Source organism: Parambassis ranga, chromosome 5, assembly GCF_900634625.1.
Source record: "Parambassis ranga chromosome 5, fParRan2.1, whole genome shotgun sequence".
Lineage (NCBI taxonomy): Eukaryota > Metazoa > Chordata > Actinopteri > Ambassidae > Parambassis > Parambassis ranga.
The window spans coordinates 19,516,128-19,542,592 of NC_041026.1; the positions used below are offsets into that span (position 1 = coordinate 19,516,128).

General features: G+C 43.2%; 3 protein-coding genes across 4 annotated transcripts in view; 2 read left to right on the forward strand and 1 right to left on the reverse strand.

Annotated features, from left to right (window-relative positions):
- Window positions 1-2,271, reverse strand: part of LOC114436631 (retinoic acid receptor gamma-A-like) — a 28,037-nt gene extending 25,766 nt beyond the window's left edge. Inside the window, exon 1 of one of the 2 annotated variants that reach the window (XM_028407013.1) lies at window positions 1,970-2,271. The gene's annotated coding sequence lies outside the window, so the exon portion shown is untranslated. Of the gene's footprint in view, window positions 1-1,964 lie in introns of both variants that reach the window. The other variant, XM_028407012.1, reaches the window with a different exon arrangement.
- Window positions 2,272-11,229: 8,958 nt separating this feature from the next.
- On the forward strand, window positions 11,230-21,209 carry LOC114436424 (nuclear receptor subfamily 1 group D member 2-like). The gene is made up of 8 exons (XM_028406686.1): window positions 11,230-11,960; window positions 16,659-16,970; window positions 17,067-17,155; window positions 17,258-17,402; window positions 18,705-19,255; window positions 19,359-19,544; window positions 19,644-19,854; window positions 19,933-21,209. The coding sequence occupies exons 1-8, from the start codon at window positions 11,942-11,944 to the stop codon at window positions 20,127-20,129; spliced, it is 1,710 nt and encodes a 569-aa protein (XP_028262487.1). The 5' UTR covers window positions 11,230-11,941; the 3' UTR covers window positions 20,130-21,209.
- A 2,672-nt stretch (window positions 21,210-23,881) lies between these two features.
- On the forward strand, window positions 23,882-26,240 carry faim2b (Fas apoptotic inhibitory molecule 2b). The gene is made up of 12 exons (XM_028406687.1): window positions 23,882-23,896; window positions 24,243-24,285; window positions 24,413-24,480; window positions 24,567-24,631; window positions 24,714-24,767; window positions 24,857-24,907; window positions 24,993-25,032; window positions 25,128-25,165; window positions 25,250-25,337; window positions 25,436-25,531; window positions 25,759-25,812; window positions 25,906-26,240. The coding sequence occupies exons 1-12, from the start codon at window positions 23,882-23,884 to the stop codon at window positions 26,053-26,055; spliced, it is 762 nt and encodes a 253-aa protein (XP_028262488.1). The 3' UTR covers window positions 26,056-26,240.
- Window positions 26,241-26,465: the final 225 nt, after the last annotated feature.

The window sequence follows — 26,465 nt, forward strand, 5'->3', positions numbered from 1 at the left end:
CAGCCTCGGGCCATTATTAAAAACACTGAGACACTCTTTACACACACTGAGACACATTCAGCCTTGAGTTTTGAAAAATTGCAGCGAAAGCAACAATGAATATTACAAGTGACTTCTAAATCTCTGAAGCCAATTGGGCACGTCAAACCGAACCGCAGCCAGTGCATGGCTCTCACCAAAATCTCTCTAAATAACTCAGAGGACAATATGTAACTCTGCAGAACAAGAAAACATTTGTGTCCTCCTGCTCTAAAAAACAAGTAGCAAACGCTCGCTTCTTTGTTCTGGAAGTTTCCATTTATATGAAGTAACCAAGAGAACAACCCCATACAAAATGAAACTCAGCTGACAAGAAGCAGCAGAGAAGATGGAGATTTTTTTTTTTGATAGTGAGGAAATAAAAGGAGAAAGAAGTCAGTGAGACATGCAGTGAGTGGAGCCAGACATCCTTCTCAGCCTGAGGGCCTGTCATTCTTTAAAAGTGTAGGGAACAAAGATGAGATTGCAACGCAATTAAAGAACCCAACACACCCAAACACATGCACATGCAAGCAAACCTTTCAAGCATTTTCTTCTCAAGCCAAAGAGAGAAGAGAAGAGAAGAGAAGAGGTCTGAGACTGTTTTTGTGTATGTTGTGCATTGTTTGCACCCAGTTGTTTATGCCCTACTTGTGCCCTGCTTATTTTCCTCAGGACATGCTGATGAACATTCCTGTGAACATTAAGGAAAGTTAATCTGGAATAGATTTGTCAAGAGTTTGCTAGAATAGCTCAAGGCCTTGCATTGCATTGCACAGCACAGAGCGGCGTGGTGTGAGCACTCGTCAGTGTAGTGTTATATGACGGATTCAGAAAGCTCAGATCAGCTTGCATACAAATAACATCTTAATCACAATCATCAATCAAGCAATGCATGTATTTATATAGTGCATGTCGCACATGGGATGCTATTTGAAATCAGTCAAGCTGAAGCTGGTTGTGTTTCAGTATGGGGGGGGGGGGGTCACCAAGTTTGTTCACACACACATACACTCTCTGTCTCTCTCTCTCTCTCACACACACACACACACACACACATACAATGCAAAGCAGCAGCAGCAATCAGACACACAGCAGATTGTCTCGTGATATCCGGAGTGACCAATTTCAATGTTTCCATCCAGCTTATGTAATTGTGTGGTTAGAAACATGTTTATATAACCTTCAGGGGGGATGAGTGTGTACATACTCAGGTAGACTAGACCTAACTCAGCCATTTGTGAAGTTGATGGAGCGATCCATCAACTTTGACAGCCAGTCTGTTGGCTGTGAGCCTGCAGGCTACATGCAGCCACTTCGTCTGCTGCTGGAAATCGCTCCGACATAGTTGCAAAGCTTGTGTGTAACAGTCAGGCTAAGCAAGACAGATGTAAGCAAAAGAAGAAAACAGTATGTAATGTGTTGTGTAAGTTCGCCTTCTCGTATTTGTGTCATGCTTGAAAAATGTGGGGATTTTTCAGCATCTTTTTTTATTTCCCTGTGTTTTCCTTTGTACGAGAGCATGCTATGAAACTTTTCAACAACTGTGAATAATAGTTTGAGAAGTCAGAGAGGAGCCTTCATCTCACACAAACACACACAAACACACATATGTCCACAAGTATTCGTCATCTCACATGGACACACAGCTCTGAAGCACATGCAGGCGCCGATCAGCTTTCATTCCCTTCTTTAGCTGTTTCTGTTGTTCTTTCTTCCTCTCTCAGAATCTCTGTTCTCAATTAAGGCTGTCCTCAGGAAATTCAATATCTCCGCTTATACTGTCCCACACACACTCAGACAGACATAGGCACACACACAGAAAGAGAGGGAGAGACCAGAGAATCATGAACACATCTCACTCATGCTCTGACATGTCCCCTGTCTGTCTTCTTTTTCTCGTACACTGCCAATATATAAAAAACAAGATTAAAAGAAGAACTTACCAGACCTGGGATGTGAACAAACACACAGGCGGGTTGTTAGTAAAGTTCAGTCAGCAAAGAAGTGAGCTGAGAAGGAGTGCAGTAAGTTGCGTTTGTCAGTCAGAAGTCCCTCTCACAGCGATGATAGAGCTCAGCCTGTTGCATTCCGCCTCTCTCTCCTTTTCCCCGTCTCCCTCTCACTACATACACCCTCTCTCTTTCTCTCTCTCTCTTTCTCTCTCTCTCCTCCTGAAATCATTGTGTACTTTGATTCACAAACCCTGCCTTTGTCACGTGATCTAACACTTCAAATATACAGCACATTTTTTACCAGCCACAGAATGCCCGAAGGCAGGGAAAACAGGGTCCAGAAAGCTTAGGTTTCAACTTGCTGCCCACCCCCCCACCTCGTCTCTCTCTCTCTCTCTCTCTCTCTCTCTCTTTCTCTCTCTCTCTGTCCTCTCTCTTTCTCTTTGTCTTGCAGTCTCTCTTTACCTTGACTCCATCTACAGTGTACTGTCAGTCAACACTCCTTTGTTAGATTTCAACTGTGTGACTGTTTGTTTTGAAGTTCTAAATTTGTTCCTCCTCGGCTCACCAGCCAAAGATAGGTCTACACACACACACAGCAGTGCATGAACATACAGCCACACTAATGAAACAGTGATTAACTCACAGACACACACACAAACACACATGCTGCAGAGGGCGGCACACCTTTGGGGATATCAGTGTCGGTCCTTGGCTTTCAGTCCGTGTTTACAATGCCTTGACTTTGGGCCTACGGCCAGCCAGTGTGGGAGTCCAGGGGCCTCAGGCCAATCAAGGGCCACTCAGTGCATTATTGTGACTAAATATTCCTGATGGGAAAGAAACACACCCTCACAGCATGATTGCCTATATAGCTCAAGAAGGTGGAAACAACAATTTAATAGCTATGTTACTGTATTCATCTGCTCTATAGTCAGCATTTCCACCATAATAATAGAATGTAATTAAATGATTGAGTCAGTGATCTGTACACACTGGTGTATAAATGAACTTTTCTTGCTTGCTTTTTAAATACACGGTACATCTGTTGTGCTCCAAATATGATGCACAAAAGGTTACATGCAGTCACACAAAGTCTGGTATATATATTAGGTGACTTCATTAAATCTCCAAAATGCAAATGACCACAAGTTTTTTTCCATCTTGCCTAGCTTGAGAAGTACAAAGAGCCATTCTCCTAGCAGTTTCCGCACCTTTAAATCAGTTTAAGTGGACTCTTTTCCTCCTACAGTATTTTCCTAAGCAAATCAACCCAGTGGTTTTCTGGTAAGGAAGCATTTAATGGAGATACATTTGATCCGTGATGAGATCAAACCTGGCCAGTCGGCCCTTGAGGGGCAGAGCTAACTGCCTCTTCATGTCAGAGATAAAACTGTCTGCTACTGTCTGTCTGACTGACTGGCCTCAGCGGCCTCATGCAGGTCCGTACACAACAGCAGCCATCAGAGGCAGCACAGGTTGAACCAAGGATTAACTGAGACAAAGCCATTACAAGTTTAACTGTTTAATAGCAATTCTTACTTGCTTAGGTCTAGGTGGAGACCTGCCAATTTATAGCCTACATAATTGAATGTGTGTGTTTTCTTCTATTTCTACCTAGTAGTATGTATGAGTACCTAAATGTCAGGAAGCTTTGTTTGGGAACTAAAACCTTTTTACTGTGCAAGTTAACGATGCTTACTATGCTACTATTATTATTATATTTCACCGCTTTTCTCTCTAACACGATGGTGTGTAAAATAAAAGGTCAACATCACCATGACAGGATGGTTCAGTCTACTTTAGATAGCACTGCTGTGTGTTTCTTTTATTCAAATCAGTACTGAATTTATTTTGAATGTGAGGTAAGTAATTTGATTATATTAATTACAATATGACTATAGGGTGATTGTAACACAACGATTGAGTCCTGCCTCTTATTGTGCATGTCAGATCCTGTTACATTCTGCATTCTTTGATTTGCTTGGGTCATAATATGGAATGGGGGTTCTTCAGTGCCGGGTCCACTGCTGTAACTGTCTGTGTTACTGCCACACTTCTCAGCACCAGTGTCAGCGAAGGTGAAAGGTTAGAGCTGTTTGTGTTTCTGTGTCAGTGAAATGCTCAAAGAGGAGGGGTGTGTAACGTCTGACTGAGTGTGAAAGAAGCGTTTGTGTATTGAATGTAGATCTACAGGGTTAGTAATAACCATCCTCTCCTGCACATGTGTCCACATGTTGATACACGCATACACAGTCAGACACATTAACAGACAATTTCATTCTCTGCCACGTTTGGTCCTGTTAATGACAGTCAAAGCAGACTGAGTCAGGAAGAGGATTAGGAATAGGAGAAGGGTTTCGATTAAGTCCGCAGGCAGGTTTTTTGTTCAGTATCAGACTAACTAAAGACAATCTAAAGATGCACAGCAAAGAAGCAAGAACAAAGAAATGCAGGAAAAGTGAAGAGGGAAAAAGAGGGGAGCTTATAACTTTCTGCAGAGCTTGAAATGGGGCCCTTTTTGGCAGCAAGCAGTGGAGAAACCGCAGAATGGTGCGACTCTGGAGTCGAGGGGTGGAGGAATCAGGAGGGGGGCGAGGCAAAGGACAAGGAAACAGAGGAGAGCGGCAAGAAGGGGGGGGGTAAGGCGGAGGGTGCAGACGGCAGGTTTTAATCAGCAACAGGCTGTTGGTAATGAGATCACTATCCCACTGCTCTCAGATTGATGTCATGTGAAGCATGGAGAAGCATGCAGAGGATGACAGGCATGCATGACAAGCTCACTCGCTCGGGGCACAGAAACATACGAGCATGTATGCAAAACGGCAAAGGCAGAGTTACACACTCACACTGCAGCTGGCGAATGCCCACAAACCAATAAACACTGGCACCGGGACACACACAGATAAAATCTGCATGCACAATACACAAAGAGCCTTTAATACACCCCAACACCCTGCTGTTAATTTTCTTCAAGCAAGTAAAAAGAGCTGACACAAATATAATCACACCCACACATACACCGTAAACACATTTCAGGTCCCAAGGCTCCTTTATGTCTTTTCTGTCTCTCAAACTGCTAAACATGCCTACACACAAAGAACACACTGTACCAGTGGTGAGGGCTGGCTAGACTTGCAGGCAAAAAAAAGAGGGAGCAGAAGAGGAGGAGAAAAAAAACAAGGAGTAGGGGGGAAGAAAAGAGGGGAGAGGAGTGACACTCTGGGTAGCAGTTGTCAGTTTGGGGTTATAAAGTTTAACAAACACCATGAGACATAAAGGCGCTCTTTCTTTCAAAAACCATATGTGTACACAAAGATGCACAGATTTACTAACCAAGAAAAATCACTTTAAATTGGCAAAGCAAATCTGCATATTTGGTGGTGTGTAGTGTTTGTGAGGAAGGAGGACACGAATAAAAAAGGGAAGGTTGGAGGGGTGTACATGTGCATCCAATGAGCAGCAAATAGTTTTTCCTATATAAATGTTCCCTAAAATTCAACCATGATGTCACCATGAACCTGTTGTGAACCCAGCTCTGTCAACTACCATTACTGTCTCATTTGGCCCCCCCGTTCCGCCCTGCTCGGTCCCACACCACCGCGCTACCTCTCCATTCTGTCCCTGCATCTAGTTCTTTGGGCTTCTACGCTGCATCTTTCACCATACGATGTTGTCTGGCTGCATTTTTCTTTTCAACACAAACTGCATGTGCTGCCCTTCCCCTCCTCCTCCTCCTCCTCCTCCTCCCTGAACCCAACCCCCCGTAAACACACACACATACACACATAAACTGCTTACAGCCATTTGGAAAGTCTCTGGTATAACAAGGACAGTTTTAATCAGAACAAGCTGGCATATTTTGGCCAAGACCTGCACTTATGGTAATTCAATCAGAAAGAAAGCTGAAAGAGGGGGAGAGAAAAAGAAAAGGGGCACACGGAGGGTAGCAGAGTGTGAGACGGGGAAATAAGAAAAACAGAGGGAGGAAAAAGGAGACAGTGGGCGGATGGGAGGGTGAGGTAGGGGTTGAGTGGTTTGAAGGAGTTTGATCCACATGTGGAAGTGATTGTCTAATTACGGCAGATACGTATAAGTGTTACTGCCTGCCGGACAGATGGTGATTGGAGGGCGCAGCACTGTGAAAATGAGATGATTGGATGAGGGAGACATTAAGATGGGCAATTGGGGGAGGAGGAGAAGGAGGAGGAAGAGGAGGAGGAAGACAGCACTGACTCCTGCATCATCTCGCTTTGCTTTGTTTTGGTTCAGCCTGCACCTTGTCCTCAGATTCAGCAGTCCACAAAGGCCAAATATAGACATGAATGTGCAGGACTATTAGGAATAAAAAGACTTTTCCAACATGTTAGTAAATCCAGAAAAAACACTGGAAGGCATCTTCTTGCACCATGGGCGGGGATGTGTCAAAGTCAAGTTTAATGGGTTTGAAGAAAACTGCACATACACAGAAATCTTATAAAAGGAGCAATGTGTGCTAGTAGAGTGTGGGTCTGACCAAAAACCCTCTAAAAGTCTGTTGACTTTGGACTGTGTAACCAGATGTACTAAAATGCTAATGCTTTTCCAGGTTTAAGGGCTCATTCCTGGTATCTAGGGGTGATGCTGCAGATAGCGTAAACCTAAGAGAACCCACAGAGGTTGCTACTTCAAAGTAAAACATAAAAGGCTCTTTCTACAGCCAGTGTCCTGTTTGTCCACTCTGGGCTACTGTAGAAACATGGCTGCCCACCATGAGCTGGACCTATGCCAGCTGTATTCCCATTTTCCAGGCTTTATGCTGAAGCCAGCCAGCTGCAGGCTAAAGGTTATAGCTGACACCAAAACCATTAAACTAAAGTCAGGTCACTGATACCCACTTTCTTGCAGAGGCTGTGGCAGCCAACTGCTAAATCCGTAAATGCTCTTAGAACATCTGCTCTGCTGTGTTCAGTTAATGCTAAACTGTCACGCTTTCCCAATCAGTGACTGATAATGAGGTGAAATATATGTATTTATGGATACTGTAAAAATACTCTACACTCTGAAAGTTTGCAGACTGATTCACTAAACTGACATAAAAGATTTCTTACCGTGTGTTTCACCCACAGCTCAGCAACTTACAGTAATACAAATGCATTATTAAAGTGCATGGATACACATGGGATGGAGCTGTCCCCCTCAGGATAATCTGGCACCTCTTCACAAGAAGGCACTTGTCAACAGATCTCTGCAGATCTTGGCTGCCTGCTGCAATGTCTATCTGCCTGACAGAAAATGTAAATGCCCTCTGGAGGGTAAACAGGGACAAGTATCATACATATGTTGTTACTGCTGTCATAGTGCTGAACTTTGTTTTCCTTCTTCTGTTTACCTGAAGTTTGTGGATGTTCCTCAGTGTGCCATAGTGACTAACGGTAATGTTTCCCAAGTATAATGGCTGCATGTTGATGTGTTTATTTTACCATTCCCTGTATTCCTGTTAAATCTCCCTTCAGTAAAAATCACTGGGGTGCACAGCGTCACTGTCATCTTTTTCCTATGTCATATTTGAACTCACTAAAAGCCAGTTTTTGGATCAGCTTGTCTTACTGTGTCTCTGTACTGTTGCTCTTTTTGTTTGCCATTATGTTTCCTGTTTACCAGACTTTTAAAGGTTTTGTCGTCATTAAAACCCAGCCTCCACTGCTGATGCTCGTCTTCCCTTCAAAATGGAAAGATCTGCAATGCCTCCCCAATGCAAGTGCCTCTGCTACTGGTGAGTAAGAGAAGGAAAAACACCAGAATTGATTGTGAATTGTGTAAATTATTGTTAGTGGCTTGTATATTGGCTTAGGACCTAAAAGCTGGCATCTACCAACACTGCAGCAATGCTGCATCTCTGTGGTAAACCAGTTCTCCATGTTACAAATATTAAAACATGACAAAAATATGTGTCAATATAACTGTAATGTGAGAGTGTCAAAGAGGAGTGATGGATGGCGTGCCCCGGGCACAGCTGCACTCATTCTCCCAGGTGTCACCTGGAGCAGTAAATACACAGCCACAGCACTGAAAAATCTTGTAAATGCAGTCAGTCACTGCGTGTGTTTTGACAGCCCCTCTAACACGGCCTCCTCACCATGTGTGCATATGCTACAAATAGAGTTACGGGACTTGACTGCTCATTTTTATGGCCCTCACTATAACTCTAATTAGAGCACCAATGCTAATGAAGTGTGTGCCAACTTTAGTGCATTTCTGCTGCTGCACACACACACACACACTCACAGTCCACACTGCAAGGACAGCAGTGGTTCTGGTCTCATCTGTTGTGTTTTACTTTAAAACTTGTGAGGGCCTGATGAAAGAAAATGAAATGACCAACAGAAACCAGAAACCTCTTGTTACCTGTGCCTGCACCGCCTCCCTGAGGAAACAAACAGTACTACAAAGTAGTATGTTGTGGAACCACAGGTCTGAGGGGACTGTGAGGGTAAAGAGTCGCCTTTTGGCAATATTGTACCACATATAGTTAAAGGCAGTAAGATAATGCCATAGGTTTTTTGCTACACATGCAGACAGACACCGTTTTTCTTCTTTTCATCATAGGCTAGGATGCAATACTTAAAATAGCACCAAATACATGCTCTGAGGAGCTCATCATAGTCAGAAGTTCTGTTTGTTTTTTTGTTTGTTTTTTGTTTGTTTGTTTTTGGGGTACAATGTTTGTGTGTGTGATACACAGAAGCCACAGAGGTTAGCTGCACTGTTCATTTACACCACATGGTGGTGCTGTTGGGTTAATTATTACAACTGATGCAAGCTTTCAGCCTTAAGATCATGCAGGTGTTTGAGTCATCTCCCTCAGTGATGCTGGATCCACATGTAATGCAACAGTTTAGAAAAACTGCGTTTAGTTCCTCGCAGGATGTATGCTTAAAAAAACTGTTATTGATTTGATGCTCTTCAATGTAAATTCAGTGGATGTTTTAGGCATTTCAGGAATTTAAATGAAAAATATAATCAAATCAAGGAGTGAGAGTGTATTTATCTGGCTTACTGGGATAAACAGAAAAGGCTGCTACATTATATATTTAATTACAAAAACATGAACACCTACAACTACATTCTTAAAACAATAAATGAAATAAACATTCACTTTTACAATTCACAATTCTGAATTGTAGTTTAGGTGAAGCTTTGAAGGGGACCACATAGATTTCCCAAACACCCCTCAGCCTTACTGTGTGATTCATCTACAGTGTCAATCAAATGTATTTATAGCCAACATGATCACAATTTAACTTTAAAGGCAACCAGGCTACCTGAGAAACATGAAACATGTCTGACATTTCAGTACAAATTCAAATCAGTCTGTTCATAAATGTCATTTTTTAATTTTTTAAATGTAGTTGTATAAATTAGCAACAGAGAGGGAGAGAATCAAATCACACCTTATTTAAAGAACTGATTTAATCAGTAAAAACGAGCAAATTTAATACAGAGTTTAAAACACAGGACTTTTCCCGCCCGGCCGACGACAACACTACAATATGATTTATCAAGTGACACTGCTGAGCAGATGACACTTAAACCCACCGGTGGGTTTTATGTCCCACAACGTGACCCCATAGCCCAGTTCCCCACAAGTTGAAGGCTGCGAGTGGGAGTTTGTGATTCAGCTCAGCTACCTAGAATATGAGAAAAGGTTGTGAATAAAAGCATCGCACCCAACCCCCCGCCGTGAGCTACGTGACCTAAATTTAATCATGCCCGCCAGCAACAGGCGGTCTTCAGAGTGCTTTCTGTTGGGACGGCGGTTTTAGGCACATTTGGGCTATTTTACGATGCTCATGTTTGCACAAGCAGCTCCTGACCTACATTCGCTGCGTCCCAGCCAATCTCCGGCGATACTTTGGCTTTTAGCAAACACAATCTGCAGGGAGAAAGGAAACGTGACGGAGGGGAGGAGGGACGGAGGAGTCACGATGAGCACCGCCCCCTACGCACGTGCTGGCTCTGCCAAGCAAAGATCGTTTAACGCCTGTGAAGAGGACCACTCTGTCAGAGGAAGGAATGACTGCATCCGTTTCCGGTTGGGCTCCGCCCTGCGCATGTGCCCGGCTTAATGTCGTTTTGTACTGATGGAGAGGCACGTGGACCTCAAACTGAGTGAAATGCTTCTGTTTCTTATTGATCTGTTGTGACGTGGCATCCAGCATGGTGACGCAACCACATAAACCTTTTAATCAGTCAGTTCAAGAATTTATTTTAAAACTCTTTATCCTAAATTATAATTCAAATATTGGCTACATTAACAATTAAAACAGACTACCATCCTCACAATAGGCACACTTCTACTACTTGTGTTATATATAACACATATATATAACACATTTATTTCACATGTAGCCTATTGTGTGTCTTCGTTTTATGACACTAATTTGAAAGGCATATATTAACATTTACATACATACTGTAAATTTCTAGTAGTGCAGTGCAGTGAATAAACGCAGTGCCACTGGGGTCATGACACACATTTGTAACAAGCTGTGCTATGAAAACATTACAGCATATGGGAGCGTTTGTTTCATCAATCAACACTGCTCTTCTGAAAGTGTGTGAAATGTAAACCTACTCAATTTACATTAATTTGTGTTGATATTCCTAAGAGGAAATATATGATATTAGGTATATGATATAGGCTTGACTAAGGCACAGATGTTCATGTTATTGCTCCTCACTGTCATTGCCTGCAGACAGGAGACTATTATCAATCATGGATAATGAACCCTGATCACCCTCTCCAGCCTGAGCTGGACAGACAATGGAGCGCCTTTTCAGATAGGATCAGTTGCCTTAAAGGACCGTTACAGGAAACCTTTCCTGCCTCAATCCATGAGGCTGTATAACACCGCATCTTTGTGTCACACATAACACTCTGTGACACAAATACACAGACATACTATCGATGTATAGTATGTTGGGTGTCTGAATACTGCTGCTGCCACAGTGAACATTCCTAGCGTGTGTGGTGAATACAGTACTTCCACCTGTCTGTCTATCTTGTCCGAGATAGTTTTGGGAAACAGTGCCGCAGTGAGACGTCTCGCCCCTTCTCCCTATCGCTTCCTCGTTTCTCCCGCTTATCGCGAGCCCATGCAGCTCATTAGCATAAAATGTGTGTCAGTAGGGCAGCGCAGCTCACATGCCATGCGCACATGCTGTAGAGCTTTAACCAGCATTCCAATGTCGAACGAGCCCAATGTGCCGTGTCCACGCGGGGCTTTCGGCCAATGAAGAAGTGAGAAAGAGTAAAAAAGAGTGGGGGCGTGTGGGGAGGAGGGGGTGAAATGTTTTCAGAGAGCGTGACAGAGAGAGAGAGAGAGAGAGAGAGAGAGAGAGATCTTATACACATCAACAAACAAGCGTTTGGAGAGACACACAAAAAGAGAGGAGAAAAAAAGCTGGTCACATTTCTCAGGCACCTGAAAACGTGCTGGTTATTTTAGGACGCGTGTTGCTTATTGATGAGTGGGGAGTGTTTAAACTACTTCCACAGTGATCGTGTTTTGATGCTGACTGATAGCAAGCGACTGAAAGCGCTGGGACCTCTTGTAATTCAGAGAAGCCCATTTTTACAGTGATAGGTGTCAGCCTGGTATCATAAGGTGTAACCCACAGACGGAGAGCAGGAGCTCTGCGCCCACACTCTGGACATTATCCGGATCGACCACAGATCTGATTTCATTCTTAAAATATTTTTGTCTTCTTCTTCGCTGACTGGGTTTTCACAAGACCCCCAATGCCCTTTGCACACTGCTTCTGGTGTGAGCTTTGGGAAACACTCTATATGCCTTGGCAGTTCATGACTCTTTCACCTGTGTCAACCAAACTCCTCGGTGGCGAACAGCTGCAGTCAGTCCAGCATTAAACGACCGAAATTAAACAGCACAGAGCAGCAGAGCGGTATCGATCTGCAGGGGAACATGGAGAACAGTCCCGGTGGTGAGTAGGCTTTATATTGTGCGTGTATATTGTGTAGGCTGTGTGTGTGTAGCCTGTGCCCTTTGTTTGGAGCCAATTCAAAGAGTATCCCAGTGTTATTAGCATTAGAAAGGGACAGGCTGTGGCGCATAATTTGAACAGCACTTGCTATTGTATTTAAGCCACACTAGTATTAATATACAGCAGATTTTCATCATTAAATATCCTATAAATCAGCACATACAGCTACTCATTGTTACCGGTTTGTCTCCAACAGTAACTCTGAATGCAGGTGAAGCTGCAGAATTTCAAACCTTATGTGCACTTAACTCTTGGCACAGGCGGTCACATATGATTCTGCGTTCTGACTGTAATTCGTGCTGTGCAATGCATGGCGTGCTGCCAGCTGCTTCTGGGCTGCAGACAGTTGGAGGGTGTGTTGAGAGAGTGAACGAGCGGGGCGCACACAGAGGGAAGTCCTCTCGTCAATCTTTTGCGCCGGATTTCCGATTCTCTACATGTAAACAAACTCACGTGAAGCGCGACCCAAAACGCCCCCTGAGCGGGCGGGCACGGCTGTGTGTGTGTGTGTGTGTGTGTGTGTGTGTGTGTGTGTGTGTGTGTGTGTGCCCGGGCTGCTATCAATGTAATCATTTTATTCTTCTGTGTTGGATAAGGGAGGGTAACACACAGACACATGTAGGCACGTGTTGGAGAGCTAATAAGTTGTAAATGAATTGTTTCAGTCTTGTCTGTGTCCCCGCTGTGGCTCTGTGTGTGTGTGTGTGTGTGTGTTTTGCCAAACACGTGTTTGAAGACTATGTCAAGGAGCAGCACACGCCCACTGGGTCAAAACAAGTTTGGCTACTGGTGCCAATTTTTTCTTCCATACTTGGAGCAGGGCTCGGAGTAAACATGTAGTTCTGCCAGGACATGAATCATGATGTAAATGTGGGCTGGTGGGAGCCGATGATGAATGGACCGGTCCTATCATGAAACAGTAAAGCGCGGATCGATAACCACTTCCTGTTTGCTCCTTCATTAGGCTGAAATGGATATGATAATAATAATAATCTAATGTATGATAGAATTGAACCCAACCATTAAAAACCACGAGACAAAAATATCATAATGTCCCACTAATGATCACCACAACAACAAATAGGCCATGACCCATCTGTGCTGTTTTTAAAGTCCTTGAACGGCGGATGCCCATTATGACTTGTTTTTTTTCATCCCCGGTGCACCCTGGGTAGAAACTGTGGTGATGCTGCGAATCATGCGCCTGATTTTTAATACGCAGCTACCCCGCCTCGAGCCGACAGCACGTGTACTCAGCCTCAGTGTCCACGTGCCGCGCATGATTCCAAGCAGCCTCTCCTTCTCTGTGTGGTGTCGCGCGCATCCATCCGCGCTCGCGCTCAGCCCGCACGGGGATTCCTCTGTGTGTTTTTTTATTCGCTGATAGATTGGTCAGTGGGTCAGAGGGGGTTAGCTGCCTCTCCTCCGTCCTGGTTGCAGTAACAGTTTTCGAAAATGTTCATTAGAAATAACAATGAGCGCATTTTGACATAAGATAGCCTCATCTCAGTGGGTGGTGTCTGAGAGGACATATTAACCTACATTTGGTTCTATTCAACCTGCTTTTTGGGTGACATGGATAACAGCAGCCAGAATTAAACACTTATTATTCAGTGACAAGTCACCATTTAAATAAGGAAATAAGTAGACGTTAGTTTTGTCCTTGTTGCCAGACTGCAGATAAAATATTTTAAAGAAGGGACAAAGAGAATTAAGTCTAAATAGTTACAAAAATAAAAATGAGCAGAGCACTCATGCTAGTTTTTTAGTACAGAGCATCTTCGTGTCATTGTTGCTGCATTTTAAATTTTGGCTGTCTGATGAGCAGTACTAGCTATAGTAACTGGCATCAACCCAGGTCATGGATTTTTAATCGTGTGACATAATTCATGGAAGTCTGACTCCTTTCTGTGTTTATGCTCAGTTTTAGACACAATATCAGGACACATTGGACGTATAAGTGAATTATTCAGTAGCAGGCAGGACATCCACACATCACCACCGAATAGTTACTATGAAGAATGCGGGTGTAGTCCTTGAATGACTAAATTCTATGTATAGTTCAGTGTTTACAAAAGGAATGGTGAGTGGGATTTAAATGTGACAGCCTGGCACACTTGAAGAAAATGTCACATATTCAGGTGTCATCAAAGGCTCTAACAGAAAGACTTAATGTCTGATTCTGATGCCAGACCTGAAATCAGATCACCTTGCGGTTGACAGATGATCACGCAGGTACCTAATTCCCATTAAAACCTCAGCTGCATGAGTATGATGGGTAGTATAACCTGCTTTGTTTTACTGTACAAACTGAACCAGCATTTTCGATTTTCAGCACTCCAACCTGACCTGCTTGAATGCACTTCATAAATAGACACATGACATGAGGCCAGCTGTTTCACGTGGATTGAGGCTTACTAGCCATGTTCACATGAAGGACTATATACAAGTTGAAGTTGAGAGGGGGTGACATGAGTGTGCTGTCTATAGAGTTTGTTTGTCATGTGTACATGCCCAGGGGGTGGCAACACACGAGAGGGGAAGTCAGAGAGGGCCCACAAGAGGAGGGGTGGTGGAGTGTATTGTTTATTCTCTTAGCTTTTATGGCTGTATGTGAATCCGCAGGTCACATGTTGTAACCTGTGCCTGGGTGCAGCAGGAGTAATATATTCCTAGGAAATAGTTACGAGGCGTTTTTTTCTTTAAACCGTAGGGGCGGGGATGTGAACGCAGAGAGAAGGTGTGGAGCTTGTGTGACAGCAGGGTGTGACCCTGCGCAGGTGACACACATGACCGTGAAGCTTTACCTTTCTCACGATAACATTTGTGCAGTGAAGTCACAGGCTGCCTGACACTGGAGCTGTCACTTACACACTCACACAGATGCACGTAAGTCCTTGACTACGTTGCATTCAGTGTTGACACGTGTGAGCAGTGGAATTAAGGAGGCACTTAAAGCCAAACAGAAAGGCAGCACGTGTTTTCTTAAGGAGAGAAAGCACTGGGGACACTTTTCTCAGATGACTCAAGGTCCCTGATAGGAAATGTGCACACACGTTCAAGGTTGTGGCTGCTACTTCAGATAGTCCTGTCATTGTGGTTAGATTATGTTCTTATAACATGATTGCAGCTGGGCAGAACAGGACAACACACTGACTGAAGGTGTAGCACAAACCTGTATAACAGGTTCACATGGTGGCACTGGTTCCCTGATAGATGTAATCACAATCATCATGATCTGCAACCTGTGATGCACAGTCTGCATGGAGAGTGTGAAACATTTCTGACTGAGGGAATTGTAACAGTTGGCAGTAAGGATTTCAGAATTTTGACACAGAAATATAAACCACATATATGTGAAAACTCTGCATTTATAGATATCAGGTTCTCACCATTATGTATGTTAAAATCATGATGGCAGCCTTTAAAGGAGCTAAATGTTGTTTGGCAGAATTTCTCTCCCACCCTTTCACATCTAATTCCACAAAACCCAGTGCTCTCCTGGGAAATCGTTTTAAAGTGTCAAAACAGTGGGTACCAACAACGTGACCTCCACACTTTTAGTGACTCTGTGGAATGCATCCAGCAGCTTGCTATCCTGTAACCACGGCATTAAAGCCTTCTCTATTCCTAACGTGATCTGCCCTAGTGCTTGTTATGGTACTGCTGCTGTTGTCTACACGGGACTGCGCAAAGAGCCTTGTGAGCCAGGCGGGAACTGTGTCAAGAGTCCATGTGAGCTCCCGGTCAGGTGGCTGGCGGATAGATGGGTCTGCAGGCCCAGAGCCAAAGTGGTGAGGGAGGGAGGGAGGGAGGAGGATGGAAGGGGAGGAGGAGAGAGGAAAAGGGAGGGGGCAGGAGAATGGAGAGTAGAAAAGAAAGCAGGCAGGCAGAGCGCTGGCTGGCTCAGCCTGCACGTGAGGGGCAGTCTTTCATCTTGCAGGGAAGAACACAGTGTGCAAAACAAGGGGGTGGGGTGCGGTGGGTGGGTGTTGTGTTTAGGGGTAATAGGGCATTTCCGACTCGATGCGACATCCATAAACAAAGGACTGTTTGTGGTCTGTTGTCTATGGCAGTCTTTGTGAACATATGCTGTTACTGCTTTTTTGATATTTCCTCTTTTTCCATGAGATTTGCTTTGATCTTCTGCTTACAGAAATGTATCTGAATAAAACAAAATGTATTTGCCACTGGTGGAAGTCAGCCTTATTTTACTTGATAAGCTTCATTTATTCCCTTTCCAAATCTTCCAAGATGCCAAGCTATCACTTATCAGTAAAATCAACACCAATGTTTGGAAAGCGCTTGTGTAAGCTGGCAGGGCACGGCGTTGTTCTATTTATTTTTATTCAGTACTTCATAACCTGGTTAGAAACTGAAACTCTGCACACAGATATCCAGGTCAGCATCGTGGCTGTGCTGGCTGTGACATATTTTCTAAATTATTCATCAGATCAAATTTCTGTTGTCCCAACATGGTCAGGGGTTTGTGTGTTTGTGACCGTCTGCCAAGTAGGCTCATGGCATCAAAACGAGGAGTGTTGCTCAACACTTACACTCTCACCTACACTGTGCATGTGAACACGGACCCAGATGAAGATCAGTAAACTGAGTTCTCACCCCTCTCTGTTTCTCCAGGTGGTGTTATCTTGTACGCTGGTTCGTCTGGCAGTGCCAGTCCAAGTCCTGGCAGCCCTTCAAGTGGATACCAGACCCAGTCGCCCTCCTCCCACTCACAGCCTTCATCCCCGGAGGGTGTCTCCTTTCAGGAGATTGGAGCCCTGAAGCAGAGAGGAGAACAAGGGGGAAGAACTGCTTCCCCCAAAATGGTCTTTCAGTTTCCTGAAGTAAACAATGCTCCAGTCGCCCAAATTACAACAGTATCATCATCAACATACAACAATCCCACGGTGGCCAAAAAGCCCTGCGGCTTCACTGGCACATTCACCAGTAAGTACCTGCTTACTTCTCTCCTTCCTGTTCTCCTCTTTGTTTACCTGCCAGAGCTTCGTTATAATATTTCTGTGTCTGATCCTTCTTTCACAGAGACCGGAGGTATGGTGCTTTTGTGTAAGGTGTGCGGAGACATTGCATCTGGCTTCCATTATGGCGTGCATGCCTGTGAGGGCTGCAAGGTGAGAACAGACAATAGTGTTATGTCATGTTCTTTGTCTTCCACTCATATACAGACACGCTGCCACAAAACACACACTTCATAGTCTTTCCTCTTCACACAGGGCTTCTTCAGACGCAGCATCCAGCAGAATATCCACTACAAAATGTGCGTGAAGAATGAAAACTGTCTCATCATGCGCATGAACCGAAACCGGTGCCAGCACTGCCGCTTTAAGAAGTGTCTCTCTGTGGGCATGTCCAGAGACGGTGAGGCTTAATGTCCTTAATGGACTCATATTATTTTAATGATGTATCGGGTTGTGAGGAGAATCAGATATTTAACAATATGACACCATGTCATAGGCTTTTGCAAAGGCAGGTCGTCACTGTTGAAAGTGCTTCCTACGCAGGTCCAGACTTGACTCCTCATGACAAAACTGACTTTCCTCTTCATCTTCTTTTCATCCTCCTCCCTTTGTGTTCTGTTCTTCTCTGCCCCCCCTTTCTCCTTGCAATTCTGTCTGATTTATGGCAAGAGGAGCTTGAGAATCCCAGAAGTCATCAGTCATGTAGAAGCTGTGAAAAATATAGGTTATTTTAGGAAATTGGGGCACAAAGTTGTTGATTACCCCTTGTGTTTGTGGTGATGTACAGTCGCTCCCAACACAGATCATTTGAGGCGTAATGTTATTCTGTCCTGTTAATCATGTAAACCTACATACCTAAACTTTAAATTAAAATAATAATGTTATAGCTAATCAGCTCTCCTGCATTATTTCACCCACAGGAGTTCACTCTCTTGGGGTATGGCTAAAGTAGGTGATAATAAATCATGTTTTTTTTCTGGAGCAAACATTTTTAGTCGACCCAAAAAAAGACAGAATGCAGCAGTGAAATATGATCATTGCAGTCCGGATATCATGTTTTTATTTCCTAATGTTGCGCATATATTATGTCATATAGTTCAATTTCCAGAGTACTGGCAGCAAATGAAATTGCGATCATCCCTATTTTTTTTCTACCTTCCACCCTTGTGCCTTTTCACCTGTCCCACCTGCCTCTCTTGTCTTTGACCTTACCACTAGTCATTCACTCACCTCACTAATGACATCATGTTCAGTGCTGTTGACCCAGTGACCTACTTCCACAGAAAAAGGGAGAGCTGCTCAACTGAAAGGCAGGAAGAGAGGGAGAACGACTTGGGGGGAGGGGGCTGGTGGTGTAGCATGCAGTGAACTATAAATAGGACTGTCAGTGGAGGTGAGGGAATTGAAAAAAGGGGGGAAGGGAGGATTGTAAAGGCTGAAGAGGAGGATGAGATGATGGCTTTAGTGTCTGTGCTGTGGTAAAACATTTGTGATGGAGACAGAATAGTCGGACAAAGAGGAAAGGGTATTACACATAGGAATTACAGCCTTAGTGTCAGATGTAGGATACACATCAGAACAAGGACTGACTGCATCTTCACATTGTTTGAAATGGAATACTTTGCCTGCTATTTGATGCCAGCAAGGATGTGTTGATGTCAATAAATGCTAACAGAGGATGCTCTCTTGCTGTTTTTCTCAGCTGTGCGCTTTGGGCGTATTCCCAAGCGGGAGAAGCAGAGACTGTTAGATGAGATGCAGAGCTACATGAACAGTCTCAATGAATCAGCTTCCATGGAGATGGAGGTGTCACCTCCTCCTGATGCCCCCTGCAGCCCTCACAAACAGACCAACGAGGGCTCCATAATGGCATCTTACCGTGGAGATGAGAAACCGCCCAAGATGGCTGCCGGCAACAACAACCTCAGCACTTCCTCCTTCCAGAGCAGTTCAGCACCAGAACCTGCCCTGTCACACACCACAACGGCCCAGACGCAGCATACAGTTCAAGTGGAGCCATCAAACCTGACGACAAGCTATCACATCCCCACAAACCTCCCAGCACGCAGCAATGAAACCTCTACTAATGTTGACAATGCCAAGTACACGTTCTCCTCCAATCAGAATCAGTGCCCCGTCACTGGCCATCTCTCGTCTCAGTCCTATGCAGCCAATCAGAACAGTTTCACAGCCGGTGATTTCCAGAACCATAGTTCCTGCCCCTGGAAGCTGAACGGAGGAGCCAAAGTGCTGGTAATTTTTCCCCCTTTTTGAGTCCATAAAACCTTTGAAATGAAATGAATGTCAATAGAAAGATAATAATGCTTCTCTCCCCCTCTTTTCCTGCTTCCTGCAGGCGTGCCCTCTCAATTCATGTCCTGTGGCGCCGGCCAGTCGCTCCAGTCAGGAGGTTTGGGAGTCCTTCTCTCAGTGCTTCACCCCTGCTGTTAAAGAAGTGGTGGAGTTTGCAAAGAGCATCCCTGGCTTCCAGACTCTCAGTCAGCATGATCAGGTCATGCTGCTCAAATCTGGCACCTTCCAGGTACATTTGTCTGAGCAGAGATTTTGGTGTGACTTTTTTAGTCACCTTCTTGCCCTTCAAGTGTTCTTTTATCCTAACTTGGCTTTATTGTATCCGCAGGTTCTTATGGTAAGGTTCTGCTCATTGTTTGACCCCAAGGAGAGGACGGTGACCTTCCTCAATGGACAGACATACTCACTGGCGTCACTCCGAGCTCTTGGCATGGGGTCTTTACTGGACGCCATGTTTGATTTCAGTGAGAAGCTCGGGTCTTTGGGGCTGGAGCCAGATGAGATGGCACTTTTCATGGCTGTCGTACTAGTGTCTGCAGGTAAGACTAAGACCCTGCATCCACACATAATAACCCGTAATGCAGATATTTTCTAACCACTTTCCCTGTTTTCTGCAGATCGCTCTGGAATAGTGGAGGTGGGAGCAGTGGAGCTACTGCAGGAGAATCTAATAAAAGCCCTGCGTTCTCTCATCACTAGTCGCCGGCCAGATGACAGCACACTCTTCCCAAAGTTGCTGCTACGTCTACCAGACCTGCGCACCCTAAATAACCAACACTCTGACAAGCTCCTAGCTTTCCGCATAGACCCCTGAGCGCAGTCACCTCACAGCTTAATGAGGCATCCTCCATGCTCCCTATATGCAAGCCTAGCTGGATATATTCAGTACACGGGCCTCTGCATAATGGACAGTTGTGGTGGGAGCTGTGCCAAGTCTGATACTGAGTGAGAGAGAGAGAGAGATTAAAAGAGAGAGAGAGAGTGGGATTTAGAAAGATATCAGCAAGGACAGTAGGCACAGCAGCGGGAGGTGAAGGCTCCTGAACGTCAACTTATCTCTCTTCCAGTTGCTTCCAGTTGGGCTCTGAAAAAAAAACACAAAAAAACATTAAAAACCTGGACTGTGTTCTTCCTTGAGTCTGTCAGCCACCACATCCACGTCCTGTCTCTTCTGGAGTTTCAGAGACCAAAATGAAGAGAGAGCCAGTCGTTCCTCCACAGGTTTTGTTCTCCCATCTCAGCTTGCTAAGGTGACAAGAAGGAGGCACATACCTTGCCCAGAGAAAAAAGGACCATTCACCAATAATAATTTCTTACTGTACATTCTTGCTACAAGTGTAGAGGCACTTTCCATGCATCGAAAAAAAAAACCTCTTAAATCATATATTACATAGCAATAGCATCGTCTAACACACCAAGCAGTTTGTGTTTGCCCTGTTGAAATATCATAAGCTATTTTCACAACGTTACCATGTGGGAAATCTCTATGAAAATCACCCATTTGTGATTGAGAAATGTATAACATTTTTAAGAAATGAGAAGTTCATTGTATTTGTATACGGTAATCAGGGAGAAATTATTGGTCATTTTAGACCATGTCGGGTGGGTTATACTGTATGTTAAGGTGTTCTGTTGTAAATTTTGTAAATACAAATTATTCTTGGTTCATATCCTTGTTTGCAGATTCTCAGATATGTTAATGAAATTAGAGTTGAATTATTGTACAATGTCACTATTATAGATTGCTCTACAGACTGCACAGAGGAAGCAGCATTTGAACCATGTGCTCTGAGTATAAACTTTTTATTTGAAGATATATGACTGAAATAAATGTATTGTTAACTGACGGCATCAGCTTGTGAATATTTTGTGAATGTTTTATGGTCACATGATAGAGAACCATTATTAAATAATGTTGTTTAACATTCTTTTCTTGTGCTTATCTGTTTTCATTTTTCCTTAATGTGATTCCGAGACATACGACCGATCACGTAGCCTAGCAACAGAAGCAATCAGCCAATCATGGTTCAGGTCTGAGAGCCATTAGGAGCTTTATCGCTAACAAGAAACATCACTTGATTTTTGAGTGTGCGTGATAACAAAAAGAGGTGATTGCAAAACTCTTCAGGTGATGCTCTTTGCCAAGAACACACAGTTAACTGAAAGAACAGAGACGACAAGCCAGAAGGAAGAATTATAACTGTAACTAGGTTAATGGGAAGCAATACAGTAAAATCCTCTGAATGTATAAAGTCAGATGTGCCAGACAACACAAGTGGAAGCTCTCGCCACCAACGTCTGGTAGAGTCATATTAGATTAAATGTTTGGGAACAATTTACATAAACAGCAGCTTTGCCCTTCAGAGGTTCGCATAATGAGCTTAGTCAATGGCATTTTAAAATGGGCTGACACAGACAGGACATTAAATACTGCTAATAGCAGCTATTTGCTATGTAGAGCAGAAATAACACAGATGAATGTTTATATTTTAGGCCTGGAAGAGACTAGTTTACCTTAAACATCCAGGGTACATAATGTGTTCTATAATAGATCACCTGTGTATCAAGTGTTTCTTTGGTAGTAAATATTATGTTACTTCTTTATTGCTAAGAAATGAAAACTAAGCACCAGCCAAAAGCTGCCCTCTGTTTATATGAACACAGCCAGAATCTTGTTATGGTCACTGCACCAGAAAACAAAACACATGCTGGAAGTCTTTCTCAGTGAAGTCCCAGGTGTCACTGTGCTTCCCGGTGTTCTAGTCATTTCTATGGCTGATGATAAGACTTCACCTGCCACCTGTTGGACAGGATACTAATAGCAGAAAAACACATTTTATACAGTTTCTTCCTGAGGTGTTCTGGCAGCACATCAGCCACATAGAGTATGACTCAAGTCCTGTGAGAGACTGCCAACAGTCAAAGCCACCACTATGTCAACATCTGTAGCCAAAACAAATTCTTGACCTTTGAAACAGCACAAGGTCTGTTTGGTATCCAGGACTTTTATATTATATGCTTTTTGGAGGACAATAGCTAAAGTGTCCGGGAAAGAATTCTAAATGTACCACTCAAGCTGCTAGCTCCAGGCTAATGTTAATATGACTCATTTTTTTTACAATGCAGTATAATATTTACCTTTTAACCCTATATGAACATCCACTTCCACAAGTTAAATATTAAGATTAAATACATTATACTGCGTGTTTTGAGGTAATGTTCCAAATGCCTCCAGCTGATGTCTCAGCATAAATTGTTCTTCCCTGAGGGAAATTTTTAATTTAAATGACAAAGGTAGGAAAAGATATCACAGCATGCCTTGAATGAAATGCAACTCTTGGCCGCCACATTTTCTTGTGTTCGTGTGCCATCTAGTGGCTGTAACAAAAAATGAATTTCACTCAGTTCTGCAGCATCTGAGTCAAAGAATGTAGGCAGAACAATAGCTACATGTGGAGAGTGTGAACTTTTCTGACCAAATTTTATCTTTTTTTTCATGGCATTGTTACTATATGCTCTAGTGAACCATGAACAATTACTATGAAACACTGTATCTTCTGTTCAGATTAATGTTTGAATCCCTTAAAAATAATTTGAAAAGATGTTCCTGATCCACCACTCCCCTCATGAAAATAACATACATTTAAAAAGTGTTTACAACACAAGAGCATTACATTATAAAGTGGATGAAAGGTGAGTACTTGCTGGTAATACTCCATAATGTTCTTAACTCTGTTATGTCAGGTGTGCCTGTTACTAAAGTGGTCTTACTTAAAAGCATGAGGTCATATGTTTACGCCTAGAATAAATAGGATTAGCACAAACAAAGGTTACACCATATTGTTACCTGTAACCTTGTTTGATTATTCAAAGGTCAAATTCCAAAAGTCAAAAATTAATCAATTCATTGTGATAACTGGTAATCACTTGAGTTAATTCAGTCAGTGACGTGCTTGTTTATGTATAAAGACCTTCACAAAATCTTTGCTGTGCTTATTTATAATTATTATTAATAATAATAAGCAAAAGATGAAATAATAAATAATCAAATGACAGTTTTTGTTATCAGATATCCTCATAGCCTTTGTACTCCCTAAAATGGATCAGAAATAGTTATGTAATGCATATGTAATACATATGTAAGTTCTTTGAGTCATTCTGGTGAGCACTAGGATGATTAACTGACCTAAGAAGCTCTGTGCCAGTAAAGAGAGTCATAAACAACACCCCTGTTGGACAGTAGCAGTGGTACAGTCTGGCAAGATGTCAGTGTTTTGGGACTATACCTGGACGGTGCTAGAACTGCATCATCAGGCCATGGACAGGGGAGGGGTGGGAACGGGGTTAGAGAGAGATTAACCACATGCAGACCTATAAAGCCTCAGTGTAATCCGCACACTGCAGAGCAACATCTACTCTGCAAACGACGTCCTGTGCTCACAGTTTCAGCTTTTGGAGATACACAACCCACCATATAACCAAGGAAGAGGCCTTCTCTGACTGTGGATTGAAAGTTTGAAACTCTTTACAAGGGACTTCAGGACAGGAGCGAAAAGGGGAGAAATCATGAAAAAGGGAAAGGTATGTTTTCAGCTTTTCTACCTATATGGCACAAAATGAAACATCATCAACCAAAACACCTCTGTAATATAAAAGATTTATGATGTTTGATGTGAGTGACTGAGACATTCCTTCATTAAATTCTGTTTATGCAAATATTGATGTGATACTAATCCTTTAAACTTCAAACATGGAGGATTTTTGTAGTCACATATGTCTCTGTAAAACATTTACAGCCACACCGGTCCATGAGTGTGCAGCTAAGGTTCAATATTTAGTTTCTATGAAAGCAGCTATATGTTTTTTTTTAAAAAAACAGACTACTGAAAATATAGTGACATGACTTAGTGTAATTGTGTCCCAGCAGGTGAGTGATAATGAGCCCCCGAGCTATCGAGAGGCAACAGCAGGTGAGCAGAATAACATAACATTTACAAATGGCTACAAGCCTACGCTACAAGCCTCTGTGTATTAAATAGGGACTGCTACTAGTTCAGCACCATCCTTCACATGCCTCCTCCCTTCCTCTGTCTTCAGGCTATGAAGAGATGGAGGCCCGGTTCGCCTGGGACGACAAGACCATCAGGCGGACTTTCATCAGGAAGGTAAAAAAAAACATGTACTGCACCCACACATATATATTAACACACCACAGACTTTCTGACACAGCGTACTCTCTGTCCACTTGCAGGTCTATGCCATTCTCATGCTTCAGCTGTTTGTGACGGTGGCCATTGTAAGCCTCTTCACATTCTGGTAAATATGTTTCTGTGTCTTCTGCTTTGATTTGATCACTTTTTATCAAAGTGTAAATTACTAATAAAGTTTTTTCCCCCAGCATGCCTGTGAGGTTCTTCATTCAGACTCACCCTGGCTTGTACATGATTTCATAGTGAGTGCAAACACGTCATTATATCACATTACAGCATGTCTTTTCTTATTCACATGTTGTACTGAGTTGTCCTTTTTTCTCCTGTATAGCGTCACATTTTTCATCACCTATATTGCTCTGTCCTGCTGTGGAGACCTGAGGTGAGCTCTCTTTGCAACATAAATACAATATAAAAGCACATATATAATGCTTTATTAATATAAAGCTTCTTTTCCACCTAAACAGGAGGCAGTTTCCATGGAATGTTATTCTGTTAGTTCTCTTTGTAAGTATGAAATATAGCACATTACACTAACATGTGGTGAGCTCTTTCCTCAGTATAATAAGGTCTAACTGTAGCTCTGGTTCTCTTCCTAACAGACTTTAAGCATGGCCTCCATGATGGGATTTGTGTCGAGGTAAATATGCAGGATGTTGTTTTAATGTTGGAAGAGACAGAAAGCAGCCAGTGCATGTTGTAACTGTGTCGGTGTTTCCTCAAGCTTTTACAACACCAAGTCGGTGCTGCTGTGTCTGGGAATCACAGCTCTGGTGTGTCTTTCTGTCACTGTCTTCAGCTTCCAGAGCAAGGTGAGAAGAACTGCCTCAAACTGACTTCACAAAAGCAGGACCTTGAGTAAATAAATCCAGCATTCACATCATTCTCCTTCTTCTGTCCTCTGTTGCAGGTTGATGTCACCTCCTGTCAGGGTGTCCTGTTTTCATTGTGTATGGTCATGCTTCTCTGCGCCATTACCATCTCCATCGTTGTCCCCTTTGGATATGTAAGTTTACCTTCTCCGCATCTGTTCCAGCACACACCCTTCTGGAAAGGACTAAACTAGTATTAAACACAGTTGGACGTTAATTCCTTAGGTGCTGCTGGCTGTCTCTGATTGTGCAATAATGAGAAGGGATTAACCTCACAGATAATCTTACACGGTCTGAAATTAGCATCCTGCTAGCCATCTTAGCAGTGTTTTGTAATGCTTTTTTTTATCCTGCACCACAGGTCCCCTGGTTACATGCCATCTATGCTGTAGTAGGAGCCATCCTCTTTACTCTGGTAAGGGTAAAATGCTTCCTCAAACACTTCAGCATTGTCCAACTTTAAAGTTTATTGATCCTCATTCACCCTCTGTGTCTTTGTCTGCCACAGTTCTTGGCATTTGACACACAGTTGCTCTTAGGCAACAAGCGCTACACCATAAGTCCAGAAGAATATATTTTTGCCACTCTCAGTCTCTACCTGGACATCATCTACCTCTTCAGCTTCCTGCTACAGATCCTGGGAGGAGGTCGTGACTGAAGCACAACTCTCATCTGCACTGTTTTAACTCCAACTCAAAACTAATCCAAATGCAGAAAATCGACAATCACCATGTGTTTATCTCCATCCAGAACAAAAGAATCAGGTTTTTATTAGAGCAATCTGTAGGTGATGCCTACAGTTATGTAATCCTATCATCTCTTGCTGTTTTCACTGTGCCCTGACATAGCCTAAACCTGCCTGACACCGTACTCAAGTTATTCACTGTATCCCGGATCTGATGTCTGTTCACCATTCTGTGTTTAAAAAATTGTTGTTCAGCTCCTAAGTGGATCAAAGGTGCCACTAACAGAGCTGAGAATCATCAGGTTTGCTGACTGTTTCTGTTTATCCATCACTGAGTAATGGACATCCAAAATATCTGCACTCTCAAGCTCAGCAGGGTTGAG

Coding starts and splice junctions, on each gene's coding strand:
- LOC114436424 (XM_028406686.1), top strand. Junction 17,156..17,257: donor ATGCCTGTGAGGGCTGCAAG/GTGAGAACAGAC, acceptor CTCTTCACACAG/GGCTTCTTCAGACGCAGCAT. Junction 19,855..19,932: donor TGTCGTACTAGTGTCTGCAG/GTAAGACTAAGA, acceptor TGTTTTCTGCAG/ATCGCTCTGGAATAGTGGAG.
- faim2b (XM_028406687.1), top strand. Junction 24,481..24,566: donor GGCGGACTTTCATCAGGAAG/GTAAAAAAAAAC, acceptor GTCCACTTGCAG/GTCTATGCCATTCTCATGCT. Junction 25,166..25,249: donor ATGATGGGATTTGTGTCGAG/GTAAATATGCAG, acceptor TGTTTCCTCAAG/CTTTTACAACACCAAGTCGG.